The sequence below is a fragment of the Panulirus ornatus genome, chromosome 16 (genome assembly GCF_036320965.1).
Source record: "Panulirus ornatus isolate Po-2019 chromosome 16, ASM3632096v1, whole genome shotgun sequence".
Lineage (NCBI taxonomy): Eukaryota > Metazoa > Arthropoda > Malacostraca > Decapoda > Palinuridae > Panulirus > Panulirus ornatus.
The window spans coordinates 6,589,883-6,614,740 of record NC_092239.1 but is presented as its reverse complement, the minus strand read 5'-3'; the positions used below and the strand labels follow the sequence as shown (position 1 = coordinate 6,614,740).

The window sequence follows — 24,858 nt, the reverse complement described above, 5'->3', positions numbered from 1 at the left end:
CATTGAGGTCATAGTTGAAAAAATATTGTATAGAAATGGATAAGGATAGGGAAGGTGTTCTGTGTTTTTGTTTGCCATTAAGGAAAGTAAACAGGAGTCACTAGTCCTTTAAACTTGTGACTGGTCATGAAGTGAAAGGATCATTCAGACTGCTAAAAGAGAGTTGGGTGTCAAGAAAGGGGAGTATGACTTTGTTGAAAGATGTTCAGAAATTTAGATCAAGGTTGAAATACGTTCATGAGTTTGCACAAGAAAATCTGAAACTTGCACAGGAGGTGATGAAAGAAGGCTAAAGAGAGTGTTTAAATCTGGAGATTTGGTGCTGTTGCTTCTCCCTCTTCCTTAAGACAGTCTGCAGTCAAAATATTTTTGGTCCATATGGATTTAAAAAAGATTAGTGTTGTAATTTACTTGGTAGAAACACCACAACAGAACACTTTGCTAACATCATGCTAAATAAATTTCTACATGAGAGAGGCAGAACCAGTACTTATTCAAAACAACACCTCAGTTGAGGTCCTATCACGTGAAGACTACGCTTTGGATAATCTTGTCAAATTATGTAACTGTAACATTTTAACTAATCTTGGACTCAAATTACAGCATCTGACAGCGCAGCAGTCGAGGGACCTGGATGACTTCAGAGACATCTTCCAAGACCTTGTTAGGGACAAATTCTTATCCTTGAGGACAATGCAGTTCCTGTCAAGCAGGTGCACTACAGGATAAGTCCCAAAAAGAGAAACTACAGGAATAGGTCAACTGTCTTCTCTCTAATGGTCTTGCAGTACCCAGCAATAGCAGGTGGGCCTCTCCTTGCCTGCTCATCCCTAAACCTTGATGATATCATGCATTGACTACCATAGGGACTAGACTTGACCTCAAGAGTTACTGTTGAGTATACCTATTCAGAGGGATGAAGATCTCAGCCTGTGCCAGTGTTGTCATGCCATTCATTATAAGAAACACTCCAGCTAAGTTCCAGTGCCTTTTCACTGGTGTCATAGCAGGTTTGGAGGGTATCCAGGCCTACTTACATAGCCTTCACTACATAAAACACACTAGACATGCACTCATTACTGCCCAGAACCCACCGGACATACATATTCTACTACATTGAACCCACTGGATGTACAGTCTCCACAACACCAAATCCACTGAATATTATTGCCACTACACTGAATTCACTAGATGTACACTTACCACAACACTGAGCAAACTGGGCATACAGTCTCCATTACACTAAAGTCAGTGGACATACAATCTCCTCTAAATGGGAAGAGCACCTAGCAAGACTGACGGCCCTGTTCACATGTTTGACAGAAGTTTGGGCAAACCATCATGATATTCCTTGGCCACCTGATGGATCAGGATAAAGTTGCTCTTGTAGCAGTGAAGGTTGAAGCCATGCAACAGTTCCACCTCCAACTGATCACAAGTCAGTTCTGCAATTTATGGGCATGGCTGGGTATTACAAGAGATTTTGCTGTAGTTCTCCCTTACTGTTCAGTAAATTAAGTATTTACACTCTCATAATCCCTCATATATGTATATAAATATATGTTATTTTTGTACATTACCATTTCACACATGAGTGAGGTAGCCTCCAGAACAAATGACTGAGGCTTAGAGAATAAAAGATCCTCATTTGGGTAGTATTCATTCTCCCCTATCCCCAGGGATAATCATGTAATATATATATATATATATATATATATATATATATATATTTTTATTTATTTTGCTTTGTCGCTGTCTCCTGTGTTTGCAAGGTAGCGCAAGGAAACAGACGAAAGAATGGCCCATCCCACCCACATACACATGTATATACATACACGTCCACCCATGCAAATATACATACCTATACATCTCAACGTATACATATATATACACACACAGACATATACATATATACACATGTACATAATTCATACTGTCTGCCCTTATTAATTCCCATCGCCACCCCACCACACATGAAATAACAACCCCCTTCCCCCTCATGTGTGCAAGGTAGCGCTAGGAAAAGATAATAAAGGCCACATTCGTTCACACTCAGTCTCTAGCTGTCAAGTAATAATGCACTGAAACCACAGCTCCCTTTCCCACATCCAGGCCCCACAGAACTTTCCATGGTTTACCCCAGACGCTTCACATGCCCTGGTTCAATCCATTGACAGCATGTCGACCCCAGTATACCACATCGCTCCAATTCACTCTTTTCCTTGCACACCTTTCACCCTCCTGCATGTTCAGGCCCCGATCACTCAAAATCTTTTTCACTCCATCTTTCCACCTCCAATTTGGTCTCCCACTTCTCGTTCCCTCCACCTCTGACACATATATTCTCTTTGTCAATCTTTCCTCACTCATTCTCTCCATGTGACCAAACCATTTCAAAACACCCTCTACTGCTCCAGTAGAGCAAATGGATTTGTATGTAGCATTTATGGATCTGGAGAAGGCATATGATAGAGTTGATAGAGATACTCTGTGGAAGGTACTAAGAATATATGGTGTGGGAGGCAAGTTGTTAGAAGCAGTGAAAAGTTTTTATCGAGGCTGTAAGGCATGTGTACGTGTTGGAAGTGAGGAAAGTGATTGGTTCTCAGTGAATGTAGGTTTGCGGCAGGGGTGTGTGATGTCTCCATGGTTGTTTAATTTGTTTATGGATGGGGTTGTTAGGGAGGTGAATGCAAGAGTTTTGGAAAGGGGCAAGTATGCAGTCTGTTGGGGATGAGAGAGCTTGGGAAGTGAGTCAGTTGTTGTTCGCTGATGATACAGCGCTGGTGGCTGATTCATGTGAGAAACTGCAGAAGCTGGTGACTGAGTTTGGTAAAGTGTGTGAAAGAAGAAAGTTAAGGGTAAATGTGAATTAGAGCAAGGTTATTAGTTCAGTAGGGTTGAGGGTCAAGTCAATTGGGAGGTAAGTTTGAATGGAGAAAAACTGGAGGAAGTAAAGTGTTTTAGGTATCTGGGCGTGGATCTGGCAGCGGGTGGAACCATGGAAGCGGAAGTGAATCATAGGGTGGGGGAGGGGGCGAAAATCCTGGGAGCCTTGAAGAATGTGTGGAAGTCGAGAACATTATCTCAGAAAGCAAAAATGGGTATGTTTGAAGGAATAGTGGTTCTAACAATGTTGTATGGTTGCGAGGCGTGGGCTATGGATAGAGTTGTGCCCAGGAGGGTGGATGTGCTGGAAATGAAATGTTTGAGGACAATATGTGGTGTGAGGTGGTTTGATCGAGTAAGTAATGTAAGGGTAAGAGAGATGTGTGGAAATAAAAAGAGTATGGTTGAGAGAGCAGAAGAGGGTGTTTTGAAATGGTTTAGGCACATGTAGAGAATGAGTGAGGAAAGATTGACCAAGAGGATATATGTGTCAGAGGTGGAGGGAATGAGGAGAAGTGGGAGACCAAATTGGAGGTGGAAAGATGGAGTGAAAAAGATTTTGAGTGATCAGGGCCTGAACATGCAGGAGGGTGAAAGGCGGGCAAGGAATAGAGTGAATTGGATCGATGTGGTATACCGGGGTCGACGTGCTGTCAATGGATTGAATCAGGGCATGTGAAGCGTCTGGGGTAAACCATGGAAAGTTCTGTGGGGCCTGAATGTGGAAAGGGAGCTGTGGTTTCGGGCATTATTGCATGACAGCTAGAGACTGAGTGTGAAAGAATGGGGCCTTTCTTGTCTTTTCCTTGCACTACCTCGCACACATAAGGGGGAGGGGGATGTTATTCCATGTGTGGCGAGGTGGCGATGGGAATGAATAAAGGCAGACAGTGTGAACTGTGTGCATGTGTATATATGTATGTGTCTGTGTGTGTATATATATGTGTACATTGAGATGTATGGGTATGTATATTTGCGTATGTGGACGTGTATGTATATACATGTGTACGGGGGTGGGTTGGGCCATTTCTTTTGTCTGTTTCCTTGCACTACCTCGCAAATGCGGGAGACAGCGACAAAGCAAAATAAAATAAATATATATATATATATATATATATATATATATATATATATATATATATATATATATATATGTATGTATATGGTGACTGAGTTTGTTAAAGTGTGTGAAAGAACAGAGCTGAGAGTAAATGTGAATAAGAGCAAGGTTATTAGGTTCAGTAGGGTTGAGGGACAAGTAAACTGGGAGGTAAGTTTGAATGGAGAAAAACTGGAGGAAGTGAAGTGTTTTAGATATCTGGGAGTGGATTTAGCAACGGATGGAACTATGGAAGCGGAAGTGAGTCAGGGTGGGGGAGGGGGCGAAGGCTCTGGAAGTGTTGAAGAATGTGTGGAAGGTGAGAACATTGTCTCTGAAAGCAAAAATGGGTATGTTTGAAGAAATAGTGGTTCCAACAATGTTATGTGGTTGCGAAGATGTGGGCTATAGATAGGGTTGTGCGGAGGAGGGTGGATTTGTTGGGAATGAGATGTCTGAGGACGTGGTGTGAGGTGGTTTGATTGAGCAAGTAATGAAAGGGTAAGAGAGATGTGTGGTAATAAAAAGTGTGGTTGAGAGAGCAGAAGAGGGTGTTTTGAAGTGGTTTGGTCACATGGAGAGAATGAGTGAGGAAAGATTGACAGAGGGTATATGTGTCAGAGGTGGAGGGAACGAGAAGTGGGAGACCAAATTGGAGGTGGAAGGATGGAGTGAAAAAGATTTTGAGCAATCAGGGCATGAACATACAGGAGGGTGAAAGGCGTGCAAGGAATAGAGTGAATTGTGGTATATCAGGGTCACCATGCTGTCAATGGATTGAACCAGGGCACGTGAAGTGTCTGGGGTAAACCATAGAAAGTTTTGTGGGGCCTAGATGTGGAAAGGGAGCTGTGGTTTTGGTGCATAACACATGACAGCTAGAGACTGAGAGTGAACGAATGTGACCTTTGTTGTGTTTTCCTAGCTTTACCTCAAGGGGAAGATGGGATGTTATTTCATGTGTGGTGGGGTTGCGACGGGAATGGATGAAGGCAGCAAGTATGAATAAGTAAATGTGTATATATGTATATGTCTTTGTATGTATATGTATGTATACGTTGAAATATATAGGTATGTATATGGGCGTGTATGTATATACATGTGCATGTGGGTAGGTTGTGCCATTATTTCGTCCGTTTCCTTGCACTACCTTGCTAATGCGGGAGACAACGACAAAGTATAATAATAAATATATATATATATATATATATATATATATATATATATATATATATATATATATATATATATATATATATATATATATATGTTATACTTAACCGCAGTCTCCCGTGTTTGTGAGATAGCACAAGGAAACAGATGAGGAATGGCCCAACCCACCCACATACACATGTATATATATAAACGCCCACACACACTCTTATACATACATAGACATTTCACCATATACATATACAGACATATAATTATATACACATGTACATAATTCATACTTGCTGCCTTCATTCATTCCCATCGCCAATCCCACCACACGTGAAATAGCATCCCCGCCCCCCCCAGAAACAGACAAAAAGACCACATTCTTTCACACACTGTCTCTAGCTGTCATGTGTAATGCACCGAAACCACAGCTCCCTTTCCACATCCAGGCCCCACAGACCTTTACATGGTTTAACCCAGACGTTTCACATGGCCTGATTCAATCCATCAACAGCATGTTAACCCGGTATACCACATCTGTTCCTTGCAAGCCTTTCACCCTCCTACATGTTCAGGCCCCAATTGCTCAAAATCTTTTTCACTCCATCCTTCCACCTCCAATTTGGTCTCCCACTTCTCCTTGTTCCCTCCACCTCTAACATATATATCCTCTTTGTCAATCTCTCCTCACTCATTCTCTCCATGTGACCAAACCATTTCAAAACACCCTTTTCTGCTCTCTCAACCACACTCTTTTTATTACCGCACATCTCTCTTACCCTATTATTACTTACTCGATCAAATCACCTCACACCACATATTGTCCTCAAACATCTTATTTCCAGCACATCCACCCTCCTGCGCACAACTCTATCCATAGCCCATGCCTCGCAACCATACAACATTGTTGGAACCACTCAGTCTACTCGGAGAACTTGGTTACAAGTCTTGAGGTTTCTCTCATGTCTTACAGGACAAACCAGCCACAAAAAAGTGTAATCAGTAATTTGGACTCGTGGAAACCTTGTCCACAAACATTTTAAGGTTGGATAAGCCTGTTTTCATAACAATACTTTATTTTGTAACAAAACATGACATATTTTATAAAAAGAATGAAATGGAATGGATTCATTGAGTACAACATCTATAAATAGGCATTTTTTAATGCCATTAATATTTTCTACATACTAATCAAATGTTTTAATAATCCACAAAAATTATTTCATATGTTGAAAAGTACCAAACCTGAACTATACTTTTCTACAAGCTTTTGGAAACAATACTTAGCAGAGATACTAACAGTCCTAGCTCTTGTGCCCAGCAGTTACAAGTCCTTAACTCTCATGTAATAACAAAATATACTTGGACATGATTTTACATCTATTCCAAAACAGCACCACCACAATTTTGCAATGCCCTAGAAAGAATTTAGTATATCTTTTGCTCTTGCTTGTAACACAATGACATATTCCCAAGTGCATACATATTCTCAGTAAACTGGCCTTTGTTGAAGATGCACTTGGGCAAAATCTTAAAAAATGCAATTCTGTTGTTTAGTGTACTCTATACTTGTGTTGCCTGTCCATTGGCTTAAAATGTGAATATCCAGGACTGCCACTTTTGGTAGTAGGTACAAATTTTGATACTTTTGACTAATGTTAAAGTACATTTGGTATGTCATCTCATAGATTCATAAGTATTTGTTAGATTTGCTAGCAAAACCAGTGTATCAAATGGCATCTGTACCATATCATTAATTGCATCTTACCAAATGTGCTTATTGTGGTGATCTTCATTTTTTTGGGTTTAACCATTTGAATGGAGATATAGAAAATTGGAAACAAATCATTCCAAAAGACAATTTTGGTACATAAACTTTATTTACAGTTTAGTGCTTCTTAAGTAATATTATGTGGTGTTGCAGTATTAGTCGAATTATATCCTGGCATCACATAAGGGGTGGCTCTTCAACCTTGGGACCAGATGTAGCAAGCAGAACACTGGCCAGGCAGTGTACCAGTCATAAATTCTATTTGCCCATTACTCCACTCAGTTTATTGTTCTGTTTCATACCATATTAGACCACGTTTATTGTCTTGCCATATGCGCTTATTGTAGCGATCTTATTGGTTTAACCCTTCGAATAGAGTAGTAGGTGAAAAAAAATGAGAAAATGAATCATATGATTCAAATGAAGACAGTTTTGGTATGGAAACTTTATTCACAGCTATTTAGTGCTTCTCAGGTTGAAGTCTGTGTTTGAGGGTATCTGTTAGTAGAGGTTATTGATGTGAGAGGCAGGGGTAAGCATTATATTTTTACTGGGGGGGGGGAGATTGGATAGCATAGAGTTGTTTGGGTGGGGAGGGTCTGGTAATGTTGCACAGTAGTGCCACTAACAAAACACATGCACTTTGATATGACCATCAAGCACTTAACATCTGCCCTCCCTAACTCACTTAAACTCCATCCCACTGAACATACACTGTCTTTGGAAGTAAAGTCTTAACTTCTCACCCCAAAGGAGTCTACATTTTCCTGCTACTGGAAGCATCGCAGCCTTGAGAAAGAGGTCCTGAGTAACACTGACTCTTTCACAGCTACTGATCCTGAGGTATTTATGAATAAATAAAGACAGCGATTAAGTATGGTAAATGAATAATATACATATTATTATTTTGCTATGTCGCTGTCTCCCGTGTTTGCGAGGTAGTGCAAGAAAACAGACGAAAGAAATGGCCCAACCCACCCCCATACACATGTAAATACATACACGTCCCCACACGCAAATATACATACCCATACATCTCAATGTACACATATACATACACACACAGACATATACATATATACACATGCACACAATTCACACTGTCTGCCTTTATTCATTCCCATCGCCACCTCGCCATGCATGGAATAACATCCCACTCCCCCCTCATGTGTGCGAGGTAGCGCTAGGAAAAGACAACAAAGGCCCCATTCGTTCACACTCGCTCTCTAGCTTTCATGAAATAATGCCCTAAACCACAGCTCCCTTTCCACAACCAGGTGCCACAGAACTTTCCATGGTTTACCCCAGACGCTTCACATGCCCTGATTGAATCCATTGACAGCACATCGACCCCGGTATACCACATCGATCCAATTCACTCTATTCCTTGCCCACCTTTCACCCTCCTGCATGTTCAGGTCCCGATCACTCAAAATCTTTTTCACTCCATCTTTCCACCTCCAATTTGGTCTACCACTTCTCTTCGTTCCCTCCACCTCCAACACATATATCCTCTTGGTCAATCTTTCCTCACTCATTCTCTACATGTGCCCAAACCATTTCAAAACACCCTCTTCTGCTGTCTCAACCATACTCTTTTTATTTCCACACATCTCTCTTACCCTTACATTACTTACCCGATCAAACCACCTCACACCACATATTGTCCTCAAACATCTCATTTCCAGCACATCCACCCTCCTGCGCACTACTCTATCCATAGCCCACGCCTCGCAACCATACAACATTGTTGGAACCACTATTCCTTCAAACATAGCCAGTTTTGCTTTCTGAGATAATGTTCTCGACTTCCACACATTCTTCAAGGCTCCCAGGATTTTCGCCCCCTCCCCCACCCTATGATTCACTTCCGCTTCCATGGTTCCATCCGCTGCCAGATCCACTCCCAGATATCTAAAACACTTTACTTCCTCCAGTTTTTCTCCATTCAAACTTACCTCCCAATTGACTTGACCCTCAACCCTACTGAACTAATAACCTTGCTCTTATTCACATTTACCCTTAACTTTCTTCTTTCACACACTTTACCAAACTCAGTCACCAGCTTCTGCAGTTTCTCACATGAATCAGCCACCAGCGCTGTATCATCAGCGAACAACAACTGACTCACTTCCCAAGCTCTCTCATCCCCAACAGACTGCATACTTGCCCCTCTTTCCAAAACTCTTGCATTCACCTCCCTAACAACCCCATCCATAAACAAATTAAACAACCATGGAGACATCACACACCCCTGCCGCAAACCTACATTCACTGAGAACCAATCACTTTCCTCACTTCCTACATGTACACATGCCTTACAGCCTCGATAAAAACTTTTCACTGCTTCTAACAACTTGCCTCCCACACCATATATTCTTAGTACCTTCCACAGAGCATCTCTATCAACTCTATCATATGCCTTCTCCAGATCCATAAATGCTACATACAAATCCATTTGCTTTTCTAAGTATTTCTCACATACATTCTTCAAAGCAAACACCTGATCCACACATCCTCTACCACTTCTAAAACCACACTGCTCTTCCCCAATCTGGTGCTCTGTACATGCCTTCACCCTCTCAATCAATACCCTCCCATATAATTTACCAGGAATACTCAACAAACTTATACCTCTGTAATTTGAGCACTCGCTCTTATCCACTTTGCCTTTATACAATGGCACTATGCATGCATTCCGACAGTCCTCAGGCACCTCACCATGAATCATACATACATTAAATAACCTTACCAACCAGTCAACAATACAGTCACCCCCTTTTTTAATAAATTCCACTGCAATACCATCCAAACCTGCTGCCTTGCCAGCTTTCATCTTCCGCAAAGCTTTTACTACCTCTTCTCTGTTTACCAAATCATTTTCCCTAACCCTCACTTTGCACACCACCTCGACCAAAACACCCTATATCTGCCACTCTATCATCAAACACATTCAACAAACCTTCAAAATACTCACTCCATCTCCTTCTCACATCACCACTACTTGTTATCACCTCCCCATTAGCCCCCTTCACTGAAGTTCCCATTTGCTCCCTTGTCTTACGCACTTTATTTACCTCCTCCCAAAACATCTTTTTATTCTCCCTAAAATTTAATGATACTTTCTCACCCCAACTCTCATTTGCCCTCTTTTTCACCTCTTGCACCTTTCTCTTGACCACCTGTCACTTTCTTTTATACATCTCCCACTCATTTGCATTTTTTCCCTGCAAAAATTGTCCAAATGCCTCTCTTCTCTTTCAGTAATAATCTTATTTCTTCAAACCACTCACTACCCTTTCTAATCAACCCACCTCTCACGCTTCTCATGCCACAAGCATCTTTTGCGCAAGCCATCACTGCTTCCCTAAAAACATCCCATTCCTCCCCCACTCCCCTTACCTCCTTTTTCTCACCTTTTTCCATTCTGTACTCAGTCTCTCCTGGTACTTCCTCACACAAGTCTCCTTCCCAAGCTCACTTACTCTCACCATCCTCTTCCCCCCAACATTCTCTTTTCTTTTCTGAAAACCCATACAAATCTTCACCTTCACCTCCACAAGATAATGATCAGACATCCCTCCAGTTGTACCTCTCAGCACAATAACATCCAAAAGTCTCTCTTTCGCGCGCCTGTCAATTAACATGTAATCCAATAACGCTCTCTGGCCATCTCTCCTACTTACATACTTATACTTATGTATATCTCGCTTTTTAAACCATGTATTCCCAATCACCAGTCCTTTTTCAGCACATAAATCTACAAGCTCTTCACCATTTCCATTTACAACACTGAACACCCCATGTATACCAATTATTCCCTCAACTGCCATATATATATATATATATATATATATATATATATATATATATATATATATATATATATATATATGAAATGGTTTGGGCACATGGAGAGAATGAGTGAATGGAGAGAATGAGTGAAGAAAGACTGACCAAGAGGATATATGTGTCGGAGGTGGAGGGAACGAGGAGAAGTGGGAGACCCAATTGGAGGTGGAAAGATGGAGTGAAAAAGATTTTGAGTGATTGGGGCCTAAACATGCAGGAGGGTGAAAGGCGTGCAAGGAATAGAGTGAATTGGATCGATTTGGTATACTGGGGTCAACGTGCTGTCAATGGATTGAATCAGGGCATGTGAAGCGTCTGGGGTAAACCATGGAAAGTTCTGTGGGGCCTGGATGTGGAAAGGGAGCTGTGGTTTCGGGCATTATTACATGACAGCTAGAGAGTGAGTGTGAACGAATGGGGCCTTTGTTGTCTTTTCCTAGCGCTACCTCGCACACATGGGGGGGAGGGGGATGTTATCCCATGTGTGGCAAGGTGGCGATGGGAATAAATAAAAGCAGACAGTATGAATTATGTACATGTGTATATATGTATATGTCTGTGTGTGTATATATATGTGTACATTGAGATGTATAGGTATGTATATTTGCATGTGTGGATGTGTATGTATATACATGTGTATGGGGGTGGGTTGGGCCATTTCTTTCGTCTGTTTCCTTGCGCTACCTTGCAAATGTGGGAGACAGCGACAAAGCAAAATAAAATAAAAAAAATATATATATATATATATATATATATATATGCACACTTGCCATTTCCTGTGTCAGCACAGTAGCGTAAACAGAGGACTTAGCCATAGAGGGAAAATCCTCACTTGGTCCCCTTCTCTTGTTCCCTCTTTTGGAAAAGTAAAAGCTGGAGGGGAGGATTTCCAGCCCCCAACTCCCACCCCTTTTAGTCACCTTCTATGACACACAGGGGATATGGGGGAAGTATTCTTCCTCCCCTATCCCACACAGGTAGGGGAGAAAGAATTCCACTTCTGTGTTCCTTATGTGTTGTAGAAGGCAACTAAAATCCTTAGAAGAGGGAACAGAAGTAGTGGCCAGGCAGGGAGTGCTCATCCTTCTCTAAGGCTCAGGCATTTAAATTGTGGATGTAACAGATGAAAAAAGAGAGTTCAGTATTATGTATGAGGACAGAAACTTGGATGTTCTGTCTCTTGAGTGAAACAAACCTCAAGAGTAAGGGGGAAGAATGGTTTGAAATAAAGTTAGATGTTAGTGAGAGGAGTGCAAAGGAAGGAGTAGCACTACCTGTGAAGCAGGAGTTAATGGAATGTGATAGACTGCAAGTAAATTTTAGATGTGGGTAAAACTGAAAATGGATGGTTGAGAGATGGGTGATTATTAATGCTTATGCATCTGGCCAAGAGAGTAAGATCATGAAAGGCAAGTGCCTTGGGAGCAATTTTTTTTTTTTTCTTCTGAGACCTTAAGACCATCCCATTAAAACCTAGTTTCAGGTGGAATTGGAGAAGAGTGATCCAGAGTGCCACTCTTGATTGGCTAGAAGCTTAAGGTCCAGCTGTGATTGGAAGGGGTGGCTCACAGTGCCACTCCTAGTTGGCCGGATTCCTAAGGTCCGGCTGTCACTGAAGGAGGGTGGCTCATAGTGCCACTCCTAGTTGGCTGGAGGGTCTTGGAGGTCTGGCCCTCATCTTGCCTAAGGCCCAACCTCTTGTCCTGATGGTAACAACAATATACAGGAAGCCATATTTCCTAGATGACCTTCTCTCTTGACCTCAGCTGTCTCATGCCTCGGACGGGGAGAGATGACAGGTCCATGTGTTGCGGGTAACTGGATTGATGGCCTGACATGACCTCAGCTTCTAACCTGAGCTGTCTGGCATCTTGGGCTTGGGAAAGACGACAGGCCTAAGTGTTGAGGGTAACTGGAGTGATGACCCTGCCAAAAGAGTGAAACCCAAACCGAGATAATGGAGGCCCTGGCCCCCTCTGCCATCCCACAATATAAAACATCACTTACATGATAAACACACACACACACACGTTCGTAACAATATATATATCCTTCGGGATAGGGGAGAAAGTATACTTTCCATAAATTCCCTGCATGTAGAAGTTGACTAAAAGTAGTGGGACCAGGGGGGCTGGAAATTCTCCCCTCCTGCTTCACTTCTCTAAAAGAAGGAACTAAGAAGGGGGCCAAGAGAGGATTTTTCCTCTAAGGCTTGGTCATCAGTTCTTGACGCTACCTCATCAATGCACGAAATGAAGAATATGTAAATGTCAAAGTCAATGGACTGAACCAGGGCATGTGAAGCATCTAGGGTAAACCACGGAAAGGTACATGGGGCCTGGATGTGGACAGAAAGCTGTGGTTTTGATACATTACACATGACAGCTAGAGGATGTGTGAGAAGTGGCCTTTTTTTTGTCTGTTTCCCGGCATTACCTCGCTAATGTAGGGGGTAGCAATGCTGTTTCCTGAGGGGCTGGGTGGTGCCAGAGATGGATGAAAGCAAGCAAGTATGAATATGTACAAGTAGACATTTGTACATGTCTGTGTATATGTATGTGTACATGAGCAGAAGGGTCTTTCTTCATCTGTTTCCTGGCACTACCTCTGATGCAGCAAGTGGGGATCAAATGGATAGGGAGCTGTGGTTTCAATGCATTACACATGACAGCTAGAGATGAATGTGGCTTTTTTTTTGTTTTCTTGGCGCTACCCCACTGAAGCAAGGGGTAGCGATACTGTTTCCTGTGGGGTGGGGTAGTGCTAGAAATGGATGAAGGCAAACAAGCATGAATGTGTACTTGTGTATATATATGTTGATATGTATGGGCTTTAATGTGTGTGTATATGTATATATTTTTTCAAACTATTTGCCATTTCCCGCGTTAGCGAGGTAGCGATATATATATTTATATTTATTTATTTTGCTTTGTCGCTGTCTCCCGCATTTGCGAGGTAGCGCAAGGAAACAGACGAAAGAAATGGCACAACCCACCCCATACACAATGTACACACACACACGCAAATATACATACCTATACATCTCAATGTACACATATATATACACACACAGACACACATATATATATATATATATATATATATATATATATATATATATATATATATATATATATATATATATATATATATGAGTGAATAGGCCATTCTTTTGTCTGTGTCTGGTGCTACCTCGCTGATGTGGGAAACAACAATTGAGTATAAAATAATAATAATAATAAAAATAATATATATATATATATATATATATATATATATATATTTTTTTTTTCATACCATCCGCCATCTCCCGCGACAGCGAGGTAGCGTTAAGAACAGAGGACTGGGCCTTTGAGGAAATATCCTCACCTGGCCCTCTTCTCTGTTCCTTCTTTTGGAAAATTAAAAAAAAAAAACGAGAGGGAGGATTTCCAGCCCCCAACTCCCACCCCTTTTAGTCACCTTCTATGACACACAGGGGATATGGGGGAAGTATTCTTCCTCCCCTATCCCACACAGGTAGGGAGAAAGAATTCCACTTCTGTTCCTTATGTGTTGTAGAAGGCAACTAAAATCCTTAGAAGAGGGAACAGAAGTAGTAGCCAGGCAGGGAGTGCTCATCCTTCTCTAAGGCTCAGGCATTTAATTGTGGATGTAACAGATGAAAAAGAGAGTTCAGTATTATGTATGAGGACAGAAACTTGGATGTTCTGTCTCTTGAGTGAAACAAACCTCAAGAGTAAGGGGGAAGAATGGTTTGAAATAAAGTTAGATGTTAGTGAGAGGAGTGCAAAGGAAGGAGTAGCACTACCTGTGAAGCAGGAGTTAATGGAATGTGATAGACTGCAAGTAAATTTTAGATGTGGGTAAAACTGAAAATGGATGGTTGAGAGATGGGTGATTATTAATGCTTATGCATCTGGCCAAGAGAGTAAGATCATGAAAGGCAAGTGCCTTGGGAGCAATTTTTTTTTTTTTTTTTTTTTTTTTTTTTTTTTTTTTTTTTTTTTTTTTTTTTTTTTTTTTTTTTTTTTTTTTTTTTTTTTTTTTTTTTTTTTTTTTTTTTTTTTTTTTTTTTTTTTTTTTTTTTTTTTTTTTTTTTTTTTTTTTTTTTTTTTTTTTTTTTTTTTTTTTTTTTTTTTTTTTTTTTTTTTTTTTTTTTTTTTTTTTTTTTTTTTTTTTTTTTTTTTTTTTTTTTTTTTTTTTTTTTTTTTTTTTTTTTTTTTTTTTTTTTTTTTTTTTTTTTTTTTTTTTTTTTTTTTTTTTTTTTTTTTTTTTTTTTTTTTTTTTTTTTTTTTTTTTTTTTTTTTTTTTTTTTTTTTTTTTTTTTTTCTTTCTAAACTGGAGACCTTAAGACCATCCCATTAAAACCTAGTTTCAGGTGGAATTGGAGAAGAGTGATCCAGAGTGCCACTCTTGATTGGCTAGAAGCTTAAGGTCCAGCTGTGATTGGAAGGGTGGCTCACAGTGCCACTCCTAGTTGGCTGGAGGGTCTTGGAGGTCTGGCCCTCATCTTGCCTAAGGCCCAACCTCTTGTCTGATGGTAACAACAATATACAGGAAGCCATATTTCCTAGATGACCTTCTCTCTTGACCTCAGCTGTCTCATGCCTCGGACGGGGAGAAATGACAGGTCCATGTGTTGCGGGTAACTGGATTGATGGCCTGACATGACCTCAGCTTCTAACCTGAGCTGTCTGGCATCTTGGGCTTGGGAAAGACGACAGGCCTAAGTGTTGAGGGTAACTGGATTGATGGCCTGACATGACCTCAGCTTCTAACCTGAGCTGTCTGGCATCTTGGGCTTGGGAAAGACGACAGGCCTAAGTGTTGAGGGTAACTGGATTGATGGCCTGACATGACCTCAGCTTCTAACCTGAGCTGTCTGGCATCTTGGGCTTGGGAAAGACGACAGGCCTAAGTGTTGAGGGTAACTGGATTGATGGCCTGACATGACCTCAGCTTCTAACCTGAGCTGTCTGGCATCTTGGGCTTGGGAAAGACGACAGGCCTAAGTGTTGAGGGTAACTGGATTGATGACCCTGCCAAAAGAGTGAAACCCAAACCGAGATAATGGAGGCCCTGGCCCCCTCTGCCATCCTACAATATAAAACATCACTTACATGATAAACACACACACACACAAGTTTGTAACAATATATATATCCTTCGGGATAGGGGAGAAAGTATACTTTCCATAAATTCCCTGCATGTAGAAGTTGACTAAAAGTAGTGGGACCAGGGGGGCTGGAAATTCTCCCCTCCTGCTTCACTTCTCTAAAAGAAGGAACTAAGAAGGGGGCCAAGAGAGGATTTTTCCTCTAAGGCTTGGTCATCAGTTCTTGACGCTACCTCATCAATGCACGAAATGAATACGTAAATGTCAAAGTCAATGGACTGAACCAGGGCATGTGAAGCATCTAGGGTAAACCACGGAAAGGTACATGGGTCCTGGATGTGGACAGAAAGCTGTGGTTTTGATACATTACACATGACAGCTAGAGGATGTGTGAGAAGTGGCCTTTTTTTTGTGTTTCCCGCATTACCTCGCTAATGTAGGGGTAGCAATGCTGTTTCCTGAGGGCTGGTGGTGCCAGAGATGGATGAAAGCAAGCAAGTATGAATATGTACAAGTAGACATTTGTACATGTCTGTGTATATGTATGTGTACATGAGCAGAAGGGTCTTTCTTCATCTGTTTCCTGGCACTACCTCTGATGCAGCAAGTGGGGATCAAGCAGATAGGGAGCTGTGGTTTCAATGCATTACACATGACAGCTAGAGATATTTTTTTCAACCTTTTGGGTCAGTATCACAACAGCTGCAGGCTATTTCTAGCCAAGCTTGGCAGGATTCAGCACAGTGGTAGCATGAACGTGCAAACAAGATAATCGTGTCACCATTATCACCTGTGCTATGACAGTTTTGCTCTATGCACTAAAAATCTTGCTGGATGGGAAACTCCAAAAGTGATATCAATGCATCCCAAAGTTTTGAAAAGTTTAACTAGTTTCAGGCTTTGTGCCTTTAGATAGAGCTTCTAAGCATAAAACTTGTGATGCGAGTTGTGCTACCCCAAGGAGTACCAATAAGTATCCACAAGATTTTGCCATGGTGACAAGGTTAGTACACTATGTTCACCACTTGTCTTTTAAGTTGACCAATGACATTTCTCTCAGACACCTCACCTCAGGATGTCTTATTGCATAAAGTGGACATATAATATCCTTCCACATAGTGAATATGCAGCATCTGTTGGGAGGTATTTTGGTGCTAAAGACTTGTGTGAATCATAAAAATGGGGCAGCCTTTTTGTGCGGCACAGTTGGGTGGCTGCTTTGTAGAAGTACAGAGGCTTAGGAAAGTGTAAGGGGTGATATACTGCAATCATTCTGTACAGCATCATATTTTCATTCCTTTTCTGCACTGTCTTGTACTTCATTTCTTTATACTTTTGTCAAATAAGCATAATGTTTCTGAGGTATAACATGCTTGTTTCTAATTTTAAAGTGCGCAACATAAGGCTTAGGTATTCCGTTTAAGGGTCACTCCCACAACCTCCTATTTCCCACATAGGTTTTCCCATGGGTTTTTCCAGTGATGCAGCCACCATGATTGGCAAAGAACCTCTGTACTACAACATGAACAAATGCAAAAATCAGTTTGGCAATACATTTGCGATTTCTTTATATGCCCCATCTTTGGACAAATCCCTTCATGCATATCTTAATGCATTACTGAAGAATAATTAGCTTCTAATTATCTACATTTGAACTATATTCATCCAACATGGTCTGACTGTAATAAGACATATATTGGTCAGGCCAAAACTCTAATCACTGGCATAGTGTCACATCAGTTTGACTGCTAGGTGGCACTGCAGGCCACCAGAAGGCACTTTTCAGATGGTACTACAGATAATTCCTTTGTCTGCCAGTTTTGCAAAAAATCATTTTGAATGAGCACTCTTAGAAAAATGTATACCATTTTGCCAACCATGGCATCGAGTTTTGAGTGATCATGGTTTTCCAGAGCACCACCAAACTTTTATCCATTTATGGGGTGAGTGTCATGTTGCACAGTCTGGCACCAACTTTTAGGTGGAGACATGGGGAGTGTCATAACCAGGGAGTGTTGCAACAACTAGCTTCAAAGTGTCCTTTTGTGCAGCGTTGTGACATACTGCCATCATATATTACCTCACAGTTTTGTACATCATTTCTTTGTACTATTATGGAATAAGTATGTTGTTCTTGAATTCTAACATACTTATTTTTAACTATGGAGTGTTCATTATACAACTTAAGGGTCCATCCCCTGAACACTCAATTTCCCATAGGCACTGTACCTTCTTAACCAAAGTTTTGCTAACCACAGGGTCTTTTCAGAGACCCGTTTCAATATGCAGTGCCATAATTTCTATATAAAAGTGCTCAATCTGGCCGAATGAAAAGGCCAAAACTTGGTAAAGATACATGAAGCCTCAAAAGGAAAACAAATATCTATGTAAGAGACTGACTGACACCACATCAACATTTTGAAAAGGAAAATTTAGAGATAACGAAAGAAAAGTAAACAATAAAGTCAAAACAGATTAAATTATTTCGGAGATTTGTAAATAAGAATGCTATAAAAAGAGGTGAGAACTTGGCCAGTACAGACGACAAAAAAGCAGTCATCACTACAGTTCTACTCATGTATTCAATTACGAAGATATACCTATGATGTCGATGTCTAAGGTCTTAAAATTCTTAGAACAAGTTGCAATTACATAAGATATCATGGCAAAAAGAATGCAATGAATCACAATATCCTAATGGACTCAACCCAAGGATGTTAGAGGAGATAGAATATAAATAAATAAGCGAACCACTGACATAGTTATTTCTATCATCTTTATTAATGAAGAAGGTCCGTGACGACTGGAAGAATGCTAATGTCTGCCATTTTCCATACAGTTAAAGAAACCTAATCAATATTTTTGACTGCAGACACTTCCCTACATCCAAGACTCACATTTATCTCCCTCTACCCTATCCATAAACAAACTGAACTATGATGACATCACCCCTACTGCAGACCAACCTTCACTTGGAACCATTCACTCTACTCTCTTCCTACTTGTACACACGCTTCACACCCTTGATAAAAACTTCTCTGCTTCTTGATACCATGAATCTTTTAGCGATAGTTTTACATTATTTTCCAGGTTGCTATCCTTTAATGTAAATGTAGCCTTCAGCAATAACATAACTATAAAGAATATCTTAATCAAAAACTAGCCAGAAAATTTTGTGGGCTGTGTTTACAGAATTCCTTGCATCCAATAATGCATGTATACCAATGGCATCTTAGCAACATCTCTTCCTTGTATATCAACTGATTGTTCTACACCTATCTCATTCCTGTATCTCCCCTGATGTAATCATTACAAAGAAGTGCACTTGGAAACTTATGGTGTTTCATTTTCCTTGTGGTTATCAGGATATTCATCTATTTATTTATTAAACTTTGTCGCTGTCTCCCGCGTTAGAGAGGTGGCGCAAGGAAAGAGACAAAGGAATGGCCCAATCCACCCACATACACATGTATATACATATACGTCCACACACGCACATATACATACCTATATATCTCAAGGTACACATATATATATACACACAGACATATACATATATACACGTGTACATAATTCATAGTCTGCCATCCCACCACACATGAAATGAAAACCCCCTCCCCCCGCATGTGCACGAGGTAGCACTAGGAAAGGACAATAAAGGCCACATTCATTCACATTCAGTCTCTAGTTGTCATGTATAATGCACTGAAACCACAGCTCCCTTTCCACATCCAGACCCCATAAAACTTTCCATGGTTTACTTCACACGCTTCACATGCCTTGGTTCAATCCATTGACAGCATGTCGACCCCAGGATATATATATGTATTATTTATTTGCTTTGTCGCTGTCTCCCGTGTTAGCGAGGTAGCACAAGGAAACAGACAAAAGAATGGCCCAACCCACCCAAATACACATGTATATACATACACGTCCACACACGCATATATACATACCTATACATCTCAATGTATACATATATATACACACACAGACATATACATATATACGCATGTACATAATTCATACTGTCTGCCTTTATTCCTTCCCATTGCCACCTCACCACACATGGAATAACAACCCCCTCCCCCCTTCATGTGAGTGAGGTAGCACTAGGAAAAGACAACAAAGGCCCCATTCGTTCACACTCAGTCTCTAGCTGTCATGTAATAATGCACCAAAAACCACAGCTCCCTTTCCACATCCAGCCCCACACAACTTTCCATGGTTTACCCCAGATTCTTCACATGCTCTGGTTCAATCCACTGACAGCACGTCGACCCCGGTATACCACATCATTCCAATTCACTCTATTCCTTGCCCGCCTTTCACCCTCCTGCATGTTCAGGCCCCGATCACTCAAAATCTTTTTCATGCCATCTTTCCACCTCCAATTTGGTCTCCCACTTCTCCTCGTTCCCTCCACCTCTGACACATATATCCTCTTGGTCAATCTTTCCTCACTCATTCTCTCCATGTGACCAAACCATTTCAAAACACCCTCTTCTGCTCTCTCAACCACACTCTTCTTATTTCCACACATCTCTCTTACCCTTATGTTACTTACTCGATCAAACCACCTCACACCACATATTGTCCTCAAACATCTCATTTCCAGCACATCCACCCTCCTGCGCACAACTCTATCCATAGCCCACGCCTCGCAACCATACAACATTGTTGGAACCACTATTCCTTCAAACATAGCCAATTTTGCTTTTGGAGATAATGTTCTCGACTTCCACACATTCTTCAAGGCTCCCAGGATTTTCACCCCCTCCCCCACCCTATGATTCACTTCCGATTCCATGGTTCCATCCACTGCCAGAAATGGTTTGGGCACATGGAGAGAATGAGTGAGGAAAGATTGACCAAGAGGATATATGTGTCGGAGGTGGCGGGAACGAGGAGAAGTGGGAGACCAAATTGGAGGTGGAAAGATGGAGTGAAAAAGATTTTGTGTGATCGGGGCCTGAACATGCAGGAGGGTGAAAGGAGGGCAAGAAATAGAGTGAATTGGATCAATGTGGTATACCGGGGTTGACGTGCTGTCAGTGGATTGAATCAGGGCATGTGAAGCGTCTGGGGTAAACCATGGAAAGCTGTGTAGGTATGTATATTTGCATGTGTGGACGTATGTATATACATGTGTATGGGGGTGGGTTGGGCCATTTCTTTCGTCTGTTTCCTTGCGCTACCTCGCAAATGCGGGAGACAGCAAAAAAAAAAAAAAAAAAATATATATACACAGACATATAGATATATACACATGTACATAATTCATACTTACTGCCTTAATTCATTCCCGTTCACCACCCCACCACACATGAAATAGCATCCCCCCTCCCCCCACGAGGTAGTGCTAGGAAAGGACAAAAGGCCACAATCGTTCACACTCAGTCTCTAGCTGTTATGTGTAATGCACCGAAACCACAGCTCCCTTTCCACATCCAGGCCCCACAAAACTTTAAATGGTTTACCGCAGACGCTTCACATTGCTTTCATCCATTCCTGGCACCACCCTGCCCCAAAGGAAGCAGCATGGTGAAGTAGCACCAGGAATGAGACAAAGAAAGGCCACATCCGCTCACATCCATATACATGCTGTTACGTGTAATGCATTGAAACCACAGCTCCCTGTCCACATCCAGGCCCCACAGAACTTATCATGGTTTATCCTAAACATTTCACATGCCCTGGTTCAGTTCACTGACGGCATGTTGACTCCAGTATACCACATTGTTCAAATTTACTCTATTCCATGCACATCTTTCCCTCCATAAAAATATAAACTGAACTCACAACATTTTCTGAATGGCTAGCAACCATAAACATAAAACATCTTCACAAAGAAAAAAAGATCCTCATAATACAATCCCACCTCATCATGCCTGACAATCAATTCTATGCAACAGTACTAGAACCATTCCATCCAAACAACTCCATACCTAACAAAAACTCACAAGTAGAAATAAAAAGCGTTACTCACAGATCACTTCACCCCCAACAAATATAACACTGACAAAACATATACAAAATGAACTAAATTGACAAGCATTAAACTAACCGACCTCCCAACTCAGTCTTAAACTCCAAACCATCAGAAACTACATTCCCCAGAAAAACACAAATCATTCTTCTATCTATGCTCTGGATATCACCTGTCATTGGAACACTACAAATACCATTACAACACATAATAATACCTTTCATTCCAAAGATTCAGCTATCATAAAGGAGACACCAAGAACTTGCTACTCAATTTCCCTGCACTCTCTGCAGTAAGATGTACACACATCAATCACAATTTATTTGTGTGTGTATGCATGCACATACATGTGTGCACGTCTTGCTGGGCTCCACCAACAAGAGGTTACACCACATGTGAAGTCACTGACTACAATCCAGTAAAAGAACTTCTGTCTCTAAAGGAACCTACACTTCCCTACTACTGCAAGTAGTGCAGCCTTAGGCTGCAGGAGCCTTTAAAAAAGTCCTGTGTAACACCAGTACTCTTTCACTGAGACTGGTCCTGGGATAATCATAAATGAATAATTATATATATGTGTGTGTGTGTAATGTGAAAGAGAGGTCACTATTTGTCAGTGCAGAGAAGGGTATGTTGGATGGTATAATGGTCCTTTCAGTGTTGTATGGATGAAAGGCATGGACCTTAGAGAAAAATATACAGAAGGTTGCTGTGATGGAAATGAAATATTTTAGAACAATATTTGAGGAGGACTGATTGAATGAGAAATGAGAGATTAAGAGAGAAAAGTGGTAGTCAGAAGAATCTGTACAAGGAAGGTGAAGAGGGTATGCTGAAATGGTCTAAACATGTGGAGAAAATGGATAAGGAGAATATGAACAAGAAAACGGCAGGGGGAACCATGGAAGAGAGGGAAGGATGGAGTTAAAGATGTCTTGAAAGTCTGGGGCCTCAATATGCATGGTGTGAGGCATATAACAGATACAGTGAACAAAGTGATGTGGTATACAGGAGTGACATGCTCTCAATGGGCTGAATCTAGGGCACATGAAGCAGTTGAGGAGACCACAAGTCTGTTGGTCCTAACTGTGGATAGGGGCTCCAGTTTCGATGCATAATAAATGACAAGTGGATGCGAGTAAATGCAGCCATTTCTTAATCTGTTCTTGGCACTAACTTGCTAACTTGGAAAATGGTGAACTAGTATGGTCAAAAAAGAATATCCCTTTCAATACCTTGACCAACTTTTTTGAAGTTGAAAAATGCATGCAGTGCACTTAGGAGCTTCTTCAATCTTAGTCCAGTGCAGTAGAAATACTCTTGGACTAGGGCCATATTCAACAAGCTTTAATGGGAATTGAAATGTGTACCCATTTTTTCATTCAATGCTCTACAGGCAACTATGATAACTACAGTGTAAACAACATATCAGCTGGGTAGGTAGTGTAGGCCATGACTGGGATTCTACATTCTATCTATTTCATTATCCTTCATTATTAGTGTTATTTCATTCATTATACTTTGTCGCTGTCTCCCGCATTAGCGAGGTAGCACAAGGAAACAGATGAAAGAATGGCCCAACCTACCCACATACATATGTATATACATACACGTCCACACACGCACATATACATTCCTATACATCTCAACGTATACATATACATATATACACAATTCATACTGTCTGCTCTTATTCATTCCCGTCGCTACCCAGCCACACATGAAATGACACCCCCTTCCCCCCACATGTGCGTGAGGTAGCACTAGGAAAAGACAACAAAGGTCACATTCGTTCACACTCAGTCTCTAGCTGTCACGTATAATGCACCAAAACCACAGCTCCCTTTCCACATCCAGGCCCCACAGAAATTTACATGATTTACCCTAGATGCTTCACATGCCCTGGTTCAATCCATTGACAGCACGTCGACCCTGGGATACCACATCGTTCCAATTCACTCTATTCCTTGTATGCCTTTCACCCTCCTGCATGTTCAGGCCACGATCGCTCAAAATCTTTTTCACGCCATCCTTCCACCTCCAATTTGGTCTCCTGCTTCTCCTTGTTCCCTCCACCTCTGACACATATATCCTCTTTGTCACTCATTCTCTACATGTGACCAAACCATTTCAAAACACCCTCTTCTGCTCTCTCAACCACACTCTTTTTATTACCACGCATCTCTTTTACCCTTTCATTACTTACTTGATCAAACCACCTCACACCACATAATGTCTTCAAACATCTCATTTCTAACACATCCACCCTCCTCCACACAACTCTATCTACAGCCCATGCCTCGCAACCATATAACATTGTTGGAACCACTACTCCTTCAAACATACCCATTTTTGCTTTCTGAGATAATGTTCTCGCCTGCCACACATTCTTCAACACTCCCAGAACCTTCACCCCCACTTACTTCCGCTTCCATGGTTCCATCCACTGCCAAATCCACTCAAAGATATCTAAAACACTTCACTTCCTCCAGTTTTTCTCCATTCAAACTTACCTCCCAATTGACTTGTCCCTCAACCATACTGTACCTAATAACCTTAATCTTTTCCACATTTACTCTCAGCTTTCTTCTTTCACACACTTTACCAAACTCAGTCACCAGCTTCTGCAGTTTCTCATCTGAATCAGCTACCAGCGCTGTATCATCAGCGAACAACAGCTGACTCACTTCCCAAGCCCTCTCATCCTCAACAGACTGCATACTTGCCCCACTCTCCAAAACTCTTGCATTCACCTCCCTGACAACCCCATCCATGAACAAATTAAACAACGAAGGAGACATCAGGCACTCCTTCCGCAAACCGACATTCACTGGGAACCAATCACTTTCCTCTCTTCCTACTCATACAAATACCTTACATCCTTGATAAAAACTTTTCACTGCTTCTAACAACTTGCCTCCCACACATATACTCTTAATATTTTCCACAGAGCATCTCTATCGACTCTATCATAAGCC

At 41.1% G+C, this 24,858-nt stretch overlaps 1 protein-coding gene across 1 annotated transcript in view; it reads right to left on the bottom strand.

Moving 5' to 3' along the window:
- The window catches only part of LOC139753891 (fatty acid amide hydrolase 1-like), a 36,121-nt gene extending 35,164 nt beyond the window's left edge, over positions 1 to 957 (bottom strand). Inside the window, 1 exon segment of the mRNA XM_071670846.1 lies at positions 905 to 957. Within this exon segment, the coding sequence (XP_071526947.1) occupies positions 905 to 957 (53 nt within the window).
- Positions 958 to 24,858: the final 23,901 nt, after the last annotated feature.